Source organism: Natator depressus, chromosome 11 (assembly GCF_965152275.1).
Source record: "Natator depressus isolate rNatDep1 chromosome 11, rNatDep2.hap1, whole genome shotgun sequence".
Taxonomy (NCBI): domain Eukaryota; kingdom Metazoa; phylum Chordata; order Testudines; family Cheloniidae; genus Natator; species Natator depressus.
The window spans coordinates 4,953,581-4,974,771 of NC_134244.1; the positions used below are offsets into that span (position 1 = coordinate 4,953,581).

The 21,191-nt window shown below is 39.0% G+C and overlaps 1 protein-coding gene across 1 annotated transcript in view; it reads left to right on the forward strand.

The window, feature by feature from the left end:
- MAP3K2 (mitogen-activated protein kinase kinase kinase 2) overlaps nt 1-21,191 on the forward strand; it is an 88,462-nt gene that overhangs the window by 41,181 nt on the left and 26,090 nt on the right. The window contains exons 2-7 of the mRNA XM_074966768.1: nt 230-299; nt 9,807-9,946; nt 13,221-13,261; nt 16,935-17,034; nt 19,258-19,371; nt 20,277-20,376. Coding sequence (XP_074822869.1) covers nt 293-299; nt 9,807-9,946; nt 13,221-13,261; nt 16,935-17,034; nt 19,258-19,371; nt 20,277-20,376 — 502 coding nt within the window. The 5' untranslated portion in view covers nt 230-292. The remainder of the gene's footprint in view (nt 1-229; nt 300-9,806; nt 9,947-13,220; nt 13,262-16,934; nt 17,035-19,257; nt 19,372-20,276; nt 20,377-21,191) is intronic.

The window sequence follows — 21,191 nt, forward strand, 5'->3', positions numbered from 1 at the left end:
AGGTAGAAATAACAACTGAAATGAAGATTCATAATTTGGTCTTTAAATTGTAGTTGTAGATGTTATGTTACATTAAAACTTCCAGCGTTTCAGACATGTGGTTTAAAACTCTCAAGAAATATAGGAGTTAATGAAAATAGTTATACTTCATATGTAAATTTTTTTACATTTAAACCTTTACTCTTAAGTTTTCAGAGCTTACATGTTTTTTAATTGTTTTTCTCTTTAGAAAATAAATGAATGCTAATGGGACAGCCATTTCCCTGAGGTTCAGGTTTTCTGGCTGGCTGCCATGATGGGTAAGTTACCTATAAGTGGAATCCAATTAAACTGTTACCTTGGCTTAATTCCTAGTGAAAAGAACAAGACCACTTACGTAATTAACATTATTTTTTATGATGGAAGTGCATGTCATGGCTTTGATAGTGAAATTTGAATTGAGGCTTGCACTTAAAGCAGACATTCAACCAGTTTGAATATGAAAAATATTGCAAATTGTTGACAAAATTACAGCACTTCCTCTGTGGATATAGAATAAATTTAAGACATTGAAATAAGTTAAAGTATGGAAATGTGCTGTTAGGATACACAACACTCACTCTTTAATGACACCATGGGGGGGGCAAAATCTTTCTTTAAAAATGATTTTAATCTAATCTGAGACTACAAACACTCAAATGCCTTAATCATAAGCACATTGGATGCCTAGTTTCACTACAAGGTGGCGTAAAGGCTGACTAGATGTCCTAACTATGCATTTCTCAAAATGTTTGGATTTTTTGTTACATTTAACCTGAATTTTTGGGGTTTATGATGGATGATTAGTTTTTGGAATGATTACACCATCCCAATTTTAACCTAAAATACTGATATATACTCTCAACCGTAACTCTATTTTAGTGTATTCTTTGTCTGGGAATTATGATATAACTGATTTTTGTGCAAGTGTTGGTCCTAATCTGATACTTTAAAAAAAACCAAAAAACAATGAGCCAGGATTGTTTAAGAATATAGTGCTTTTCATGCTGCTAATGTTTCTGCACACACTGAAATTTGTAAGTACAGGGATTTTGTCAAATTATAACATGCATTAGATGTTAAATTGCATTTAGTGTCCTCAAGCTAAAACTTAATTTCTTATTTTTATCAAATACAGTGGTCTAGCATGCTTCTTCATTATAAGTAGGGCCCCTACCAAATTCAAAGTCCATTTTGATCAATTTCATGGCCAGAGGGTTTTTAAATTGGTCAATTTCATGTTTTCAGATATTTACATCTGGAAATGTCATGGTATTGTAACCATGAGGTTCCTGATTCAAAAGAGGGTTGTGGGACGTTGCAAAACTGATATAGGGTGGTTGCGGGATTGCCACCCTCACTTCTGCATTGCCTTAAGAACTGGGCTTTGCAGGCAGCAGCCACAGAGCTTCCTGCAGCCGGGGGAGATTCCTGGAGGTGGGTCTGATCTCCCCTGTGCTTCTGGGAGTGCCCCCACCATTCACCATGCTCCAGCTGCTAGTCTTCTGGGTTGGCAAGGGATGGGATTACTTCTTCCTCTGCACGGCCACTCTCAAGGGGAGATCATACCCATGGAGCACTGAAAATCCGTGGGTATCTACTTTATAGCTGCAGGTATCCACAGATGTGGATATCCCTGGACCATTTTTGCAGATAGCAGCGAACATGCAGATACAAATTATGTATCCGTGCAGTGCTCTGATGGTAAGAGCTGGGTGGGCAGCTGTGAGGAACCACAGTGCAGACCCTCCACCTGCCCTTGGCGGGAGGCTTGAGGGGCAGGGACACAGACAGGGGGCTGCTTGGGCCCCCTGTCCAGGGCAGGTGGAGGGTCTGCCATGGCTTCCCACAGCTGCCTGCCTGGCTCTTACCATGGCCGGGCTGCAGCTCCAAGCTACCTCCCTCTCTCCTGCATAGCCGGGTCAGGGAGAGATGTGCTATGGGGAGCCTGTGTCCCTCCACCTGCCCTGGGTGGGGGGCCCGAGCAGCCCCAGGCCTGTGTCCCTGCCCTCCAGGCCTCTGACCCAGGGCAGGTGGAGAGACTTAGGTTCCCCATAGCTGCCAGTTCAGCTCTCCCCAACGTGGCTCCAGGTGGGGGAGGAGGGCGGCAGCTCAGAGCCACAGCCCAGCCACGGCAAGAGGCAGCTGTTGGGGGCCACGGCGGACCTTCCACCTGTCCCAGGCAGTCCTCTCCTCATGCCTGATGTGCACTGCTCTCTCAGTAGCTGGTAGGGGAACCCGGACGCGCACTCTCCACTGTTTTCCAGTCCAGGGACCCTCAACCCAGGAGCTCTGGGCTTTTACTCTGCCAGCCCTTACTGTTCCTTCCCTGGACTGCTTCCTGCTCTTCCCCCTTATGTGAGGGAGTACAACTGCAGGTTTCCTCTCCTGCAACCTATAAACTTCCTCTCTCTATAGACCTGCTGAGCTCCTCCCCCGACCTGGACTTCATCTGCAGTTAGGCCCTAGCAGTCCCTATGTTTCCTCCAGGTGCAGCCTAAGGTTAATTGGTCTAATTTCAGGCTTTGTGGGGGGGGACCCCATCACACTTGGTATTCTTCTTTGAGTAGTGCTCCACTTCAGGATTGTGTGTCCATCTGACTGTGTGCCCATCCATGTGCTTTTGATGGGAGATTTTTGGGAACAGTGCCTGTTTGGCCCATGCATGCACCCTTCTCATCCTTGTGTCCTATACCAAGGTCATATAGGGCTGCCCAGGCAAACTGCCCTCAGTTCCTTCTCAACCACCTTCAGCTTGAGGCAGAACATCAACCATGCCCACTTTACTCAGACTTAATTTCTAGTATAGTTTTAGTTTAATAGTTTCTTTCCCTTTTTGTTCAATTTCCCCGATTGAGGGTTGATTCTGAACTTCTGCTTTGGGGTATGGCAGGATCCCCAGGGTTTAAGCAGAGTGTCTCCTGCCAGCAAGCTATCCCAAATCAATGACCGCCATTCTTGGTTCCTCTGCTATTGGGGAGACACCCATCTGCCCCAAGAAGTGTAAAATCTGCTGCTCCTTCAAAACCAGATCTTGGGAAAACAGGGAGATCAAATTATTGATGAGGGAGTAAGCCCTAAGACTAGCTTCTGACCCAGGCTCTGAGAACCCTTCTGCACACAGACCTCTGAGTACTCTTTGTGCCTCGTAGAATTCAGGATCCCTGTCACCAGGAGTCTCGAAGGATCCAAGTGTTGCTACCCTGTCTGCCTCCGAGTCTTGGTGACCAGCTCAGGAGAGGCAGCACTTGTACTGATGTCTGCAGTAAAGAGAGCTTAATTTCTAAATCTCAGGGTACCAACAAGGAAATAGGAATACTAGATGTCTTAAGAAATCTTGGTCATCACCTGATAAGTAAAGAACAAAACTGTCAGACACAGATGAACACAGTTTGTTGGGGAATAGTCAACATGCTTTTTGTAATGGGAAGTCATGCCTCACCAGTCTACTAGATTTCTTTGAGGGGGTCAACAAGCATGTGAACAAAGGGGACCAAGTGGATATAGTGTACTTAGATTTTCAGAAAGCCTTTGGCAAGGTCCCACGCCGAAGGCTCTTAAGCAAAGTAAGCTGTCATGGGATAAAGAGGGAAGATCTTCTCATGGATTGGTAACTGGTTAAAAGAAAACAAAGGGTAGGAATAAATGGTCAGTTTTCAGAATGGAGAGAAGCAAATAGTGTTGTCCCCCTGGGGTCTGTTCTGGGCCCAGTCCTTTTCAACATATTCATGAATGATCTGGAAAAAGGGGTAAACAGGGAGGTGGCAAAATTTGCAGATGTTACAAAACTACTCAAGATAGTTAAGTCCCAAGCAGACTGTGAAGAGCTACAAAAGGATCTCTCAAAACTGGGTGATTGAATTTCATCTGCCGTATTGTTGCCCAATGTTGATAAATGCCAAGTAATGCACATTGGAAAACGTAATCCCAACTATACATATAAAATGATGGGGTCTAAATTGGCTGTTACCACTGAAGGAGATCTTGGAGTCATTGTGGATAGTTCTCTGAAAACATCCACTCAATGTGCAGCGGCAGTCAAAAAAACTAACAGAATGTTGGGCATCGTTAAGAAAGGGATAGATAATAAGAGCGCAAATATCATATTGCCTCTATATAATTCCATGGTACTCCACATCTGCATGGAGTATTCAAGATGTGGATCGCCAAACCTCAAAAAAGATACATCGGAATTGGAAAAGGTTCAGAAAAGGGCAACAAAAATTATTAGGGGTATGGAACGGCTGCCATATGAGAAAAGATTAATAAGACTGGGACTTTTCAGCTTTGAAAAGAGACGACTAAGAGGGGATAAGCTAGAGGTTTATAAAATCATGACTGGTGTGGAGAAAGTAAATAAGGAAGTGTTATTTACTCCTTCTCATAACACAAGACCTCGGGGCCACCAAATGAAATTAATAGGCAGCAGGTTTAAAACAAACAAAGGGAAGTATTTTTTCACACAATGCACAGTCAAACTGTGGAACTCCTTGCCAGAGGATGTTGTGAAGGCCAAGACTATAACAGGGTTCAAAAAAGAACTAGATACATTCATGGAGGATAGGTCCATCAATGCCAGAAGCTGAGAATGAGCGACAGGGGATGAATCACTTGATGATTATCTGTTCCGTTCATTCCCTCTGGGGCAGCTGGCATTGGCCACTGTCGGAAGACAGGATACTGGGCTAGATGGTCTGACCCAGTATGGCCGTTCTTATGTTCTTAAGAAGGCTCCAGAGACCTCAGTTCCATTGAAGCTCCCAGTCACTCCAGTACCCTGAGAACATCTAAAATGTCCCTTAAGAGCCATACTATGAAATGGGACTCTGTACTGAGGACTTCAACTGCAGATGGCCATACCCAGTCTAGAAATTTTATGTCAGAGAGGTCTACACCATTGTACCCTTCCATATCCCTGGTGTGATGGGTTCCCCCTGGGGTACCACCTAGAACTGGGGTACCACTGAGCCCACTCTGACCCACCAGACTGGGCTCCCTTTACACTGTACTGCTGTGACAAGCTGCAAAACCCCGTTTCACCAGCATACATACAGGTAGGAACACACTAAGCTGCGGTTACATGCAGTTAGGTTCTCTGACCAGCCCCTGCATGGAAAGGCTCCAGCTAGGGTACCTCCCAGCTCCTTAAGCACGTAACCCCTCCCCGAGAATATAAACCCAAAATTATACCATCTTGCGCTGCACAGAGGACTACAGCCTAAGCTCATAAAATTCACCCCCTCCCTCAGTGTGGAGAAGAATATGCAACAGCCTTCTTCCCCCCGAGTTAGGATTCCCATACACTAGTTTCGATAATGCAAAAACAAATTTATTAACTACAAAAGATAGATTTTAAGTGATTATAAAGCAAGCAGATCAAAGCAGATTACCTAGCAAATAAACAAAAAATGCAATCTAAGCTTAATATACTAAATAGGTTGGATATGAATAGCAGATTCTCACCCTAAGTGATGATATAAGCAGGCTGCAGATTCTTAAGGGTCAAGCTGCACTTGCTTCCAATTTGGAACCCCCAGGTGTTCCATTCACAGGCTAAAAATCCCTTTAGCCTTGGTCCAGCACTTCCTCCAGTTCAGTCTTCATTCCTCAGGTGTTTCCAGGAGTCGTCTTGGGTGGGGAGTGAAGAACCCAGATGATGTCATTCCCCTGCCTTATATAGATTTTGCATATGGTTGGAACCCTTTGTTTCAAAGCTTGCTTCCCATGCCAGTCAGTGGAAAAATACTGACATTCCAAGATGGAATCCAGCATCAGGTTACCTGGTCATGTGTCCCTGTAGAGTCACAGCAGCCATCTCCCACAGGCTGTTGGGAGCCTTCACAGGAAGGCGCACCAAATGGGAGATAAGCTTCTCCTAAGGCCTATTGTTTCTTCCTAATGGCTCATTTAACCTGAATAGGCCCTTCCCAGCCAGTCATCTAGACTGAGAGCATTTTGCCTAGTGGGGGATGCCCAGGAATAGCTATGTGTGAAATAGATACGTAGTCAATAGTCATAACTTTGGATACAAAAATAATACATATTCAGGAAACCATAGCCTTTCCAATGACACCTCACATGCCTTATATTGCATAAAATACATCATAATCATGATATAATTATATCATACTAATATCACTAGAAGAATATGGGGTGCAGTGTCACACCTGGTCCCTATACCATCATCTCATACCTCTGTATCATACTATTGGAGTCTGTCCCTCATATCAAGTGTTTGACATCCATAGCATTCATACACTCAACACAAGTACCTACCTTGGTACCAAAGCCGTTCTCCACCAGACCTCATTTAACTCCCTCCTACATACCACCAGTACCGCAGGAGTTTAGACACTCAAAAACCTGCTTGTCTACAGTGATCTAGAATCCTTGTTACTTACTGGTACCGGACAGCTGTCTGCACAGAGATGCTCTTGGTCGCTCACTCCACATTTTTTCATTGAGACCACCTTGTTTACAGACTTGAACCATCCAAAGTGAACAGTTATCACCAACTCTGGATTATGTTGAGGATGACTCTTCCGACTCTCAGATTTCAGTACAGCATTCTCCTGTTTATCCGCCAAGACATCATTTTTCTACCTTGACCCCTGTGCACCTGATATCAATGGTGGATGCCTCCTCCTGTGCTCCTAGAATAATCTTGTTGGAACCCCGTGTCCTTTATCACCAATAGTTCATTAGGGCCCTGAATCGCTGTCATAGGGCACATATGCAGACAGATTCTCCCCAACCTCTACTTCCACGGTCTCATCCAGAACCACTGGAGGAGACCTTCAAGGAGCAGGAAGCAAGGCCTGACAAGGAGGTGACACCTCACACAATTGTATTGTCGTCATTGCCTGATGAAGCTGTACTGCCTCCACCACCTTCCATGGCAGATGACTTCAGGTAGTTCAGCAACTGATGAAACACATCGGTGATATGCTTCAAATCCTTTGATCCAGGTCCAGGATTCTCATCATAAACTCCACCATAAATCATAGTAAAGAGCAAGTGTGCATCAGTTGGCTTGCTTGAGAGCATTGCAGTAAGAAGCAGATCTGCTTTTAATTTTTCCCTTGGTAGGAAAATTTTAGAGGCTTTATACCATTATTATGAATGCAGATTTTCACTATTGGTTAGTTCCAAGTAAAAGTTTTGACCTGCCTATTTTGACAGGTTTCAGAGTAGCAGCCGTGTTAGTCTGTATCCTCAAAAAGAAAAGGAGTACTTGTGGCACCTTAGAGACTAACAAATTTATTTGAGCATAAGCTTTCGTGAGCTACAGCTCTGTAGCTCACGAATAAAGACTGTAAACTAGATTTAAATTATTTGAATGTATCGAATCATCAACCTTCATCCCACACAAACTCTTGAGTAGCTCATTACTGCTATTGGCTAACGATAGCTACATTTTTAACATCTTCAGTTGTGTGCAGACATTTACAATTGTGGTGTTACTGCACTCATATGGTACTGTTACAATATTTTATGACAATTCTTGTGGTACTAAAGACAGGAAATGGTATTTTTGAACTTGCCCGTGTTTTTATCTTTAAATAAATGAATGTACTGTAACTTGATTTTTATTTTTGAGTTCAGTTTGATCAATGAGCAATAATAGATGATTCATATTTATTAGATTCATATTTATTATTTAGAGCTCTGTGAATCTCAAAAATGTGTCCCTTCCACCAACAGAAATTGATCCAATAAAAGATATTACGTTACCTACCTGGTCTAACTAATTTTTAGGCATTCATGGCCAAAGGTCTTCGGATAATTTAAAAAAATTAAAATCTGGATTATATTTATTATTTACATTAAACAGTTGTTTATACATTATACAAGTTTGTATTTTATTCTTTTCAACCACTTTTTAGTGTTCAGCATAAACCACAGCTTAAAAGGACCGTGACAGTGAAATATTGAGTTGCTGTAAATCCCAGTACAAGTTATTTTAAAGAAGAGAGAAGTTAGCTAGAGGAACATGGAATCGCTGTTATCCCCAGCTCTTCCTTTCCTTGTGTAAGGTGATGTTGGCGTAAATGAACAGTATCAGTTGCAAATACTGTAGTTGAGGAGTCACCATTCATATTTGTCAGTGACATTTGACTTAGCCCTGACACCTCTTCAAGTGAGAGCACATTATTCTTGCTTGCTTCCTACTTCTGCAAAATTAACATTATAACAAAATTGCATTTCACAAGAATGCTTGTCAAGGATCATAAAATTGAATCTTTGAACCTGGCATTCATTTATGCATAGGACCAATGCAGCCATTAATATTTAACTTTGATAACCTAATAGAGTTCTTCCACAGGGTTGACTGCAGTGAATGGCATTCTATTAAAACATTAGAGACTCTGGTGTTTCACCTTTTGAAGGACTGATGGGGTCATTCATATAGTTGTTTGACTTTGTATTGTCCTCAAAGGAGGGTTATGCACATTTAAAATGTGAGTTTCCAAAAGGAACTAAGTTTTAATATATGTAACTGTTCTCTCCTTTCTACCAATCTCCCAGGCTTTCCCTGCTGTGCAAACGGCTTTAGTTGTATGGAATATAAAGTCATGTGCATGCATAATCCATTTAAGCAGTTCTCTAGATTCTAGTGGGAGCTCTTCACCACCTGTCTACATGAACTTTGCAGCAGAATTTGTCCTGAAGCTAGCTAATTAGTCCAGCATCAAGAAAATCCAGAGAGGCATTCTTCATTATGTCACTGTTTAATTTTTTTTTGCGTGAGTAGTGGGATATTCTTTCTTTCCTTACACCTCCAAGTGTAGATTTATCCTTGGACACATCTGGAGTAAACCACAGGCCAGTGTACATAGGAGCAACCACTGTGATGTGGAGTTGGAGTAATGAAGGGTACGTCTCCCAACCACCCCACAAAACCTCCAAACACTTTACTGTCCAATGTTTGTTCATCTTAATGTGGCCGTAGGACTAATTCTGACTTTTGGACACCTCCAATTTTGTGTAGTTGCCCCATTGCCAGCCAGACTGGCTTCTAACTGTCCCTTCACTCAAATGTACTGAGGTTACCCCTTTTGTCTTTGAATCCTTGCTTGCCCCCCTTTGCCTTAGAATGCTGCAGTTGCAGTGCTGGAAGAGTGAACCTGATGTAAAAACTACATTGAGAGCAATCAGCAAGTAGCAAAAGTCTCTTCTAATTAGAGTTCCAATGTGTTGCTTTTTCGGTGTGCCTGAGTTCTACTGGTTTAGGTTGGGGAAGAATGATACCCACAGTAAATTGTTAACTTTGGTCTTTCTGTGCCACAAACAAGTACTGCCATAATAGTGCATCTTTACAAATTGAAGATCTAATTTTTTTTCCTCTCACATTTTCCTAAGCGTTTTACACGAAACAGCCTTTGAAACCCTTTTTCCTAATTATAGTCTGCAGTTGTATCGAGGTGAATTGAATTGTCAGTCCTAATTTGTTGGGAAGCTAATTTTACTTTTTTTCAAAAATTTAAATTTAAGTACTTAACAATAAAAGTTGTTTAGTTCCTTAAGTCCTGCTTATGATGTTACTTCCTGGAAACAAATTAAATGAATATGTTTGTAATTGCAACATGCTAGCTACAGGATCTCTTTTTTTTTTTTTTAAGCTAATTGTGATGAATGTGTGTGCCCTTTCTTAAGTTTTTAGGAAACATGTTTATTTTCCTAGTCAATTTTTAAATGCAGCTTTCAAGTGAAACAATTTGAACTTCTAAGTGTCCTATTGTTGGTGTGTTTGTTTTTTGTTTTTTGTTTTTTTTTTTTTTAAACAGATGATCAGTCTTTCAATTCTATCGAGCAGCAAGCTTTGAATTCAATCATGCAGGATTTGGCTGTCCTTCATAAGGCTAGTCGTCCTGCATTGCCAGTACAAGAAACAGGAAAACCAAAATCATCTTCACCCAAAAAACAGGTAATTTTCTGCATTCTTGTCTAACACAATGAACAATGTATATCCTACTGTGACTTCTATAATTTTCCAATTGCAAGACCAAAGTCAGTGTTAAATGAGTGATTCTAATCCCTTGTGGATGCTGCATATTTTTGAAATTAGTTACAAAAATGAAGAGTAATGTTTCAGGACACATTCTAAACACATGCACGCTAAATGTATCTGGTAAAGGTAAAGCATCCCCTTCCTACTCCCTAATTGAATATTTAAAGACAGAGAATTACACTAATTGTCAAGATCACACTTTGGTTTGGATCACAGTCTTTTTTGCTGACTTATTTTAGGATTTTTATTTTAAAAGCAAGATTTGCTGCCGTCCCTTCTTTGAATTGTTTCTTTAGACTGAATTTAGTCATATACAACTGAATTGCACTATCCAGATATTGAAACTGTCATATTAAAGGTGGTTTGCAGTGGGGGAAATACATGGAAAAAAAAATCTTTCATACCTTCTCTATTTGTTTGACATTAGAAATACTAATTCTTGTGAACTGTGTTTTTCCCAGAGACTATGGGCAGCTGGAGAACTAGTGGAGATTGTGGTATTGCAAAAGAGAATTGATAAAGCTGAACAATTGGGTGGGGGGAGGAGTTTTTAGTCAGAAGGTTCAAATTTTGTATTTATTTTGAAAAATAATATTCAGGGCTTCTGTGAGCTTCATAAAGAAGCAAAAAGCCACAGTTTTTCGCCTTTTGTACAGTAGGTCACATTCTGTACATTCTGTATAAGGGCATGTGAATAGCATTGCTCATGAGAATAATCCCATAGAATTAAATGGATGTTTGTTGGGTTGGGGCCTAAATTGATGGTCTATCAAGACATTTGAATTTTTACATGTATTTATGTATTAATCTATTTTATCTTCAGTATTTGGAAGAAGGGGGGGGTCATTCCTTATTGGTGGTTTAAAAGCCATAGATATTCCACTTGTAACAAACAAGGAATTGTGATTGGAATTCTCCGTTTGAGCATAAATTTGATGAGGTTGGTATTACTGAAACCTGATGGGTTGATTCACACAATCGGAATGTTAAAATGGCAATGCTGATTTAGGAAGGATTGAGCGGGCAGAAGGGGAGGAGAGGCACTCTGTCATAAATCGCATAATCTGTTTGAGTCAGTGATAACTTGGAAGAAAATGATCTTGAATGTTTATGGATCAATATCCTAACAAATAAAGCACAAGATGGGGTGCTAGTTGGTGTCCGCTATAGACCTCCCAATCATACTAGGGAACAGGATGACAACCTCCTTATGTACCTATTTACAATGTGTAGGGAAAAGAACTGTGAGATCATGGAGAACTTCAGTTTGAGTGATGTGCTGGAGTTCTCATGCTGCCAGTATTAAAACGGCCTTAGAATTCCTAGACATTATAGATGACAGTTTCCTAACTCAAAAAGTGTTGCAGCCAATATGTGGGTAATTCTTTCTTAGACCTTGACCTAACCGATAAAGAGGAACTGATTACAAAACTAAAAATTAATGGTAGCTTAGATACAAGCTTGTATCATAATATGCAAGCAGAATAAAGTCCAAACCAGTAATGTGTGTACTTGGTGCTTTAACAGGGCCAGTTTCAGAAAGCTGAAAACAATTGTGAGCCAAATCAGATGAGAGGAAGATTTTAATCAGAAAAAATGGAATGATCATTGGGAATACTTTAACACCTTGCTAGCTGCCCAGAGAGTCATAATCAAGGAAGAAGGCTGTCTTGGTTAAAAAAAAAAACTGACCTGGTTTAGAGGGGAAGTGAAGGCAGCTGTAAAGCATTTGTGTATATTAAGATAAAAAGCAAGTTTTAAAAAATATATTAGGAACAAAAAGTATCCTGACAGTAGTATTGCTCCATTACTACACGGAAATGGTAGAATTATCAATAATAATGCAGAAAAAGTGGATGTGGTTCAATAAATATTTCTCTTCCGTATTTGGGGAAAAACAGATGATATGGTCTCATCATACGGTGATAACACTCTTTAACATCCTTCAGAGATATTAATGGAATGGAAAGTTGACCATTTTTAAATCAACATGCCCAAATAACTGCCCATCCAAGAATTTTAAAAGAGCTTGCTGAGGAGCTGACTGGACCATTAATGCTGAATTTCAATAAGTCTTGGAGCACTGGGGAAGTTCCAGAAGACTGGAAGAAAGCTAATGTTGTGCCAATTTTTAAAAAGAATAAATGGGATGACCCAGGTAAATTACAGGCTTGTCTGACTGACATTGATCCTTGGAAAGATAATGGAGTGGCTGATATGGGACTCAATAAATAATTAAAGGAGGATAATATAATTAATGCAAATCGCATGGGTTTAGGGAAAATAGATCCCATTAAACTAACTTTTAATCTCATTTAAAAAATCAATTATGGTTGATACAGGTAATAGTGTTGGTATAATATCCTTAGAGTTCTTTAAGGTGTTTGACTTGGTACCGCATGACATTTTGATTAAAAAACTAGAAAGATCTAAAAGAAAAATGGCACATGTTAAATGAATTAAAAAACTAGCTAACTGATGAGTCTGAAAAAGTAACTGTGAATTGAGAATCATTGAACTGGTGTGTTTTTCATGGGGTCCCGCAGGGTTCCGTTCAGTTATTTTAATATTTTTATTAATTATCTGGAAGACAACCTAAAAATCATTGCTGATAAAGTTTACAGATGACACAAAAATTGGGGAGCAGTAAATAATGAAGAGCAAAGGTCACTGATTCAGAGCGATCTGGATCGTTTGGTAAAGTGGGCACAAGCAAACTACATGCATTTTAATACAGCTAAATGTAAATCAGGGGTCGGAAATCTTTGGCACGTGGCCCATCAGAGTAATCCGCTGGGGGGCTGTGAGACATTTTGTTTACGTTGGCAGGTATTGCCCCCTGCAGCTCCCAGTGGCTGTGGTTCGCCGTTCCTGGCCAATGTGTGTTTTTTCTCACACAAATATTTAGTTTACTTCAAAACCATCCTTTTGATCCTCATGGATTTCTGGACTTACCTTACCAGAAGAAATAGTCTTCCACTTGTCTGTGTTAGTTTCTGCCAAAATGTTCAGTAAGCCAGAAAAGAGTATAAATAAACCTTATGGCCCCTCTAAAGATTAAACAAAATGTCTGAGAATGTTAAATGTATTTTTATGGTTTTCTGAGTAAGAATTTGTCACCAACTAATAATTTATAATGGTTTCTATTATGGCTTTTTAAAAAATGTATAATTTCTCTCTTTCATTACAGAATGATGTTAGAGTCAAATTCGAACACAGAGGTGAAAAAAGGTAAGGCAGGAAAAGAAACTTTTTTAATGCATTTCTGTTGCTAGTTTATGGGTTTTATTGCTGTTTCTCTGCTGGTGTCCCAAAGAAACCATTAAAAGTACTTGATAGAAATTGATGTACACACATGGCTTAAGAGAAATAGAACAGTCAGCACAAATAAGCAGAAAATAGAAATGTATAATTTAAACAAAATTAATTAAAAGCTGTTAAATGTAGACCCCAAACTGTTCTTAAAACTAAAAAGGTATCTTATTAGCAAATGTCTTACCAAATCTTCATACGTTAACTTTTAAAATAGAACTTTCTAGCATAGATTAATTACACAAACCAGGAGTGTACACCTCAAATATAAGTAGATTTGTATATGTGGTCAGGAATTGTTGAAGCAGTATGGTCATGGTACATGAAGTGAGAATGCAAAATCTAAACTGGATCACCAGAGCTATTTTGTTATCAGTACAAAGAATTTATAGTGATTACTGAGACTACCATATTTGCCTGCCATCCTAGCTGGGGTCTGATGCTGTGTGTTGTAGTCACTAGCAGCAATGATCTATAAAATGATCTATAAAAGTCTAGTTTAAATGTTAAGAAAAAAAAGTTGATCATGAGGTCAGAGGAATACCTGACCCAGAGCGGTTTTGACACCATTACCAGAAATGTGTAGACAAACTCTCAATGTAACTTCCAGAGAAATGAGTTGAGCAATTCATGCACTTCTGCAGAAGGGCAGACTAATCTGGAAACTTCTTCCAGCCCTAAGCTTTATTAAGTTGATATTTGTAAGAGTGAAAAGTGGGATTTAGAAAATTTTTCATTGCATAGTTAGCTTTATACCCTTTCGATTAGTCAAGGAATTGTCAAATATGATTTACTTAGATGTAAATTCCAAAGAATGGACCTGATTCTTTAAATGCTCTCTCATGAATAACTTTATTCACGAGTGAAGTTACTGGGACTTATGCTCATATGAATAAGTGGTTGCAGGATCAAGCCCTACATTAGTAAGAAAAGGAAACATTTTGATTTGATCTTTCTGTACTGACTGTGATTTTGTGGGAAAATCCTAACTGGCAATTCTTCTATAGGAAAGTCTTCTGAGATTTGTAACTGGGCTGTTCTGATTGGTTTCCACTGAAAATTCAGTTCAAATATAACTTCATGTTGTGGGCAAAGAGTGAGATATTCAAAAGCTTAAAATGCATAATTAAAGCTAAGATGTAGGACTCAATCTCCCCTTTGTGGAGGTCTCCCACTCTCCTCCTTCACTGTCATTCCTCCTTCATGCATCTCCTTTGCTTGGAACTCTGTTCCTGAACAGGTTTGCCATGCCTCATTTCTCTTCTCCAAGTACTTCCTGCCAATATGCTTCTTCCAGTAAATCCCTAGACCTTCCTGTGAGTAGTGGTCTCAAATTAAACTATTGAAAATTAACTCAAAATAAAAAAACAACCTCAAAAATTCTGGTCATATTCATTGTGTAAATTGTAAACTCTTCAGAGCAAGGACCTTTATCCTTATATTGGTGAAACACCAAGCACACTCAGTACTATGTAACCAGTAATAATGATGATAGAGAACCCCATTTTTAACACTAGCAAATGCAACAGTTCTCTTTTCCTTTTTAAAAAACCAGATTACACTGAAGCCTGTGCTACTGGTCACCAGTTGTTAGTGGCCTGTAAAATCTATCAATGCAAGTTCTTCCATGCTAATCAGAATGCAGTGTTGGCCACCTTTTAAAATGGCTAGAAAAATAGAAGTACTCTTACTGGCCATTAACAGACTTCACTGTCTGTGTCTAGAATTGTAATTGAAATGTATTAGCACATCATTTGTGGAAGAATGTTTTATGTAATGCAAAAGACAGCCTTGTAGCTTCCTTTTAAAATTAAGACTATTCAGGCCAGATAGAAGTGATTTGGAGCTAATGCCCAGGTGATACTGGAGAAGGAAGGTGGGTGAGGTAACATTCTTTTATTGGACCCACTTCTGTTGGTAAAAGCGTGCCTTTTTCACCAACAGCAGTGGCGACAATAAAAGATGTTACCTCACCCACCTTGTGCCTCTAGTATCCTGGGACCAACATAGCTACAACTGCAAACAGGTGATACTGGACAAACCAAGTCCAACATGCAGGTTGAGCTCTGTTCTGTGTAAGAACATGCAGTTCCAAAGATACCAGGATGGGGTGGCACAATGGACATAGGGTTATGCAATAAATAAATATTTTGAATGGTGCTTCTACATTATTGTAAAATAGGAGGCAGAAAGGAGGAGTCAGAGCTATTCATGAGTTCCTAAGATAATATATATGGCATTCTAAACTGATAGCCAGAGTCTTCTAGTAAGCAAAGTTCCAAGCTTGCTGAATGCACAATTAACTAAGGTGAGAAAGGAAAGAGACGATGACCTAGCTTCTCTCCTCCTTTCCCCGAGGAAACAACGTTCTTACTGGTATGTTGGTTAATGAAGATACAGATAAAAGGGACCATTAACCATTGTTAATTTTCCAGCATAATATCCATAAAATTCAAGTGGAATTTCTCTTCAGGATTTGTGGTTCATATCTGCCTCGGTCACTTAGAATAGCGATGAAGCAAAAGTCTGTTATATGGCCTTCTGCTGAAATAATTTAATAGCTTCTTTTTGAGATAGTTGTATGTAATGGAAGCTCTGAGAGTGACACACGTTTAGGATCTTTTAGTTTTGGTGGCATTCAGCTAATAGGAAATCTTTAAGTTTCTAACCCACATTTTAGAAATTTTTAAGGGAATTTTACTTAAAGAAACACTGTCAATGTTGTTAGTCTCAAAAATTTAACTACATCATATCTTTCAAAAAGGGGGGTGGCTGGATAGTATTTTTAAACTCTCCTCCTGATTCTAGAAAATTTGTTAGCCAGTTAAAATGAAGGCGGTAATATTGATGTAATTCTAACTCTTCTGCTGGTCAGTCCATTACTAGCCTACATCCTGTTTTTCTTAGGGCAGGTCTACACTACAAATTTACATTGGCACAGCTGCAGCACATCTGGTGAAGATGCTTAAAGCCAATGGGCGAGAACTCTCTCTCATTGGCTTAACTCCACCTCTGCGAGAAGTGGTAGCTATGTCAGTGGGAGAAGTTCTCCCGCCGTCGTAGCTCTGTCTACGTACGTGTGTGTGTGTGTGTGTGTTAAGGTCGGTGTAACTACTTCGTTCGGGGTGTGGATTTTTCACACCCAAGTGGCGTAATTATACCGAAGTAAGTACGTTGAACAGATCAGGCCTCAGTGATAGCTGCCTCCCGTGTTCTACTTAGTTCTGTTAAACAGAAGTTATTGAAATTTACAAGAATCCTCCATTCTGGAATAGTTGGAGCAGGATTCTGGAATACTTAATGCTGTGAATGCTCACCAGAATGGAGCAATATGCAAATTACTAAAGCACAGCTAGCAGGACCTAATTTTATGCCTAGTAAAATATGAAAAACTGTGAGCATTCCTTTAATTTTTACTGCAGAAGATGCTTTAATTTATTCTGCATATTAATGTTCCAAAAAGGCAGCAAATATTTTGTAAACTGTTTTTTCTTTTTCCTGTTATAAGATCATTCATGGGTAATTCATTAATAAACAATGATCCTTTCAAATTAGTTAAAAAATTTTCCAAAAATTATTTTTTGTGTTACAGGATTCTACAGTTTCCCAGGCCTGTCAAACTAGAAGATCTTGCATCTAAAGCTAAAGTTGCTTTTGGACAGCCTATGGACTTGCATTACAGCAATAATGAGGTAATATTCTGCCTTCCTAAATCTTCAGTTTCTAATGTATTAATGGTTTTTACAGCTGAACATTTCAAGACTGAAATCCAACGTATTTTCATAATGACTGAAGGCCACCTGATGGCCTCCTGCGTAAAAAGTTGCAGAATGGCCAAGGTTAGTCACTTCTGCCATGAGTTTGCCGGGGTCTCCAGTGCACCATTCCCTCAGGTGAATGGGATTTGTCTAAACAGGGATACGGAAGAGGGTGCAGCCCAAAATGTTGTAGGGAGGCAGCATGCCCTGATGGATGGGACACCAGACTGGGGGTGGGGGTTGTTAATTTGATTTTTATCCCCAGCTTTGCCACTGACCTGCTGTGTGACTTTGGACAACTCATTTAATCTCTCCTTGTGCCTCCCTTCCTTTTTGTAAAATGTGGATGATATTTACCCTCACAGTAAAGTGCTTGGAGATTTAAAGATTAATATTATGTAAGTGTTAAATACTATTATTAGTATTAGGACATTTGAGTAAAGAGCCAGACCTTCTGTCCCATTTCTGGACTTAATTGTTTTCTTCCCCCTAGTTCTGGGCAGCACAGCCAACTGAGGGGCCCCAGAAAAATGGGTGCCCCTGCATCGTGACCCGCTCTGCCTACCCGCCTGGCTCTCCTGTTGGTAGGAGCATGAGGGAAGGGGGAGCAGCAGAGGGAGCTACTGCAGGCGGAAGGGGTGGGGAGGGCACCCACTTGCTCTGGCCCAGGACCCCACAAAAGGGTAATCTGCCTCGGGGCATGTGAATGAATTTTCTGCTCTTCTTGTCCCCTTTTGAGTTAAAATGAGAAAGGAGAAGGTATAGTCAGAAGTGTGTTAGAAACAACCTGCCACTGTTAAGCTAATAAATATTAGAAACTACTGTTTACCTTGTCTCCCCTCTTTTCTCCCCTGACCATTTGTTTGGGGTTGTCCACTTGTTGTATTGTAATTAAGATCTTTGAGGTAGGACTAGGTATTTCACTAGGAGGGTGGTGAAGCACTGGAATGGGTTACCGAGGGAGGTGGTGGAATCTCCATCCGTAGAGGTTTTTAAGGCCCGGCTTGAAAAGCCCTGGCTGGGATGATTTAGTTGGGATTGGTCCTGCTTTGAGCAGTGGGTTGGACTAGGTGACCTCCTGAGGTCTTTTCCAACCCTAATCTTCTAGGATTGTATGATAGGACAGTCTTTACTGTACTTTATATCTCTACAGTGACTGTTATGGTGATGTCCCAATCCCTGATTATGGGTTTTAGGTACTAACATAATACAAATACTAATTAATAGCTTAGTTTCTGGTTTTATTCTAAAACGTACACCACCCCGCACCCCCACACACACCCGTTTGATTGTGTTTTTCTTTGAGTAACATGGAGGTTAATTGATTGCTAGAGAACCAAATTTGCAAAATGTTTCATTCCTCAAATTTCATTACAATAGTTACTTGTGGGCAGGGAAAATCCGTTGATATAGACCAGTATTGTGCAGTTTCTTTTTATAAACAGGAGATATTTCGATTCTAATTTGATTAAAATCTGGTTATGGTTTAAAAAATGTTAATTATAATTTAAATGGATTTCAGTTGGCAATTTGTGACCCTGGCCTGGGCAAAGAATTAATTCAGTTCATGCCTTCCTAGTGAGGCTTGTATTTATCCCATGTAGCAATGTTCATGTCTAGCACCTTCCTTGAACAATGTAATTACTTAATAGATAAGTCATTGGGGAATGTGTATAAACAACATTATTGTTTTTAAAAAATGTATTTTGAATGTGAGGTGACAATACTGTACATAATGATGTAGAAAAGAAAATTATATATGAGCTCTGTGGGGGGAAGGTAAAGTGATTTATTATGATACTTCTATGTAGGAGAATGAAGAAAATATACTATAAGATGCTACATGTATCTAAAGTTGCAGAAAATGTTACATTGTATATTTTGAAATGGTTGTTACTTTGTTATGAATGCCTGCTTCATAATGCTTTACAGACTAGAAGGCAAAGTTAAAGTTGTGATTCAAATTTAACAGTATTTCCTAATTCTCTTCAGTGCCTGACTGAGGTGTCTCAATGCTGCATTATTATAGTATTTTATATTAATTGATTTTAAAAACATTTTTTGGGGGGTTCTTAGTCACATACAGTATCAGGTTTATATCAACACTACTCTTTTTGTCCCTTACTAAGACAACTTTTTTCCTCTCTCTCCCTGTAGCTGGTGATTCCATTAACCACACAGGATGATTTGGACAAAGCTGTTGAACTGCTAGATCGTAGTGTTCACATGAAGAGCCTCAAGATATTGCTTGTAATACATGGAAATTCACAGGTATGAATTAGTATATTTATTTATGTCTAGATTAAAGAGTTCAACGGGACACTGCCTACTTAAAAATTACACTTCTCTGTGAAATATTTATCTATTATTGTTACAAGTAACATCTAAGATTAGAGAGAATGTTTTTTCTGTTTTTTGAGTTTGTTTACTTTATGCATGTAACATTTCATGTTTGGTCATTTTCACTCTGTTTCCCTGGAGAGTTAAATTATTTGAGTTACCCTCTTTGTGTGGGTTTTTCATATAGCAGCAAAAGATATTTTTTAAAATAGGAAAATGTGTAAAATCGCTAACATTGGCATGCAATTTCAGAGGCGAATGCATTTAACTTTAAATTAATAATTTCAAATTTTCTTTAAATAAAAAGAGGTGTTCAAATGTATCTGTCACAACAAATGGTAACAGTGAAGATAATAGGTTTTTGTCATGTCCCACAGTACCACTTTATGTGGACATTACGAGCACAATAATACTTTGGTCATTTGAGTTATACCACATTATAAGTTATTATTATTATTTTGTATAGTGATTCTTTGAAGCTGAAATCCAAACATCAGATTCTATGAGCTAAAAGAGAGTGTGTATTTTTCTTGACACAAACTGAAAATTGCAAGTTTGAAAAAAATTCTAATTATAACAAAAACATAACTTGCTATTTAAGTGAAATTTAAGACATGGTTGTAGAAATGTTTGAATAAACTACTGAAATGATATGAAATACATGGACTTCGAAGCAAATTGGCTTCTTTTCCTTACGCAAAAAAAGGATATCGCATGGAAACATTTCTCGTAACATAAAGAGCTTTTGGAAATCTGTAGTGTGTTTTTCTTTATTTCTTCTCCTTTTGGGACTACAGAATTAAACATTTGTTATTTTATATTTTTTTCATTTTTAGGCTCCTGTCCTGAGTAACATGGAACCCTTGCCATCACTGGAAGATTTGGATAATACAGTATTTGGAGTGGCAGAGAGGAAAAACAGGCTGTCTGTAATAGGTAAAGCAATTAATATTCCTGTGACTTTAAGTGTATGAGCTTTCATTTTAAATTGTCTGCAGACTCATACTTTTGAGAGAGTATCTCCGTTAATCCTGATTGACTGGTTGATGTCATGTTTCTTTTACTGAGGTTTATTCATGCTGATGAGTTGGGTGATAATTTTTAGTTGTAAAAATCAAAGAAAAAATAAATAAAGGTAAATATTTTTTTTAATTTGCCTAAATGTTTAGTGCAGAAAAGACTGACCAAAAAAAAGAATTGATCCATAGTTGAAAGAACCCTGTAATAGAATTAGATTTGGGATATTAGCAAATGGGTTAATTCTTTGTTCCCCAATGTTAGCCTATAGATTTTCTTTTTTATTGTTCATTTGCAGACTCATCCCTTCTGTCCATTAAACTCAGTGTCAGTTCTCTCTTTGACTTCATTACATGCAGGATTGAGCTTCTGAACAAAGCCATATTTATTTAAATGGCAATGCATTTTCCTGACTGCAAGATTTCATTCTTAAAAATTATGTTTGGTGATTTAGATTGTTCAGGCTGCTTTTAAAGTACCTCTAAGAGAAGCAGCTGTGTTAGCATTGGGCTAATTAACCTTTTCTCCTATGCACAGTTTGAAGTGTGAGGTTAACTTGTGAAATTTAATTATGTGGATTCCTTGGTTTCACGTCTTCTGTGACTAAAGAATTAATTGAACAAGTAACATTTGTTTGTCAGTTTAATTGTCAATTACGTTCTGATTTTGCACATCATGTAAGCATATTTTTGCAGTGTATATATTGCACTGTTACAAACAAAAGAAAATAGTGT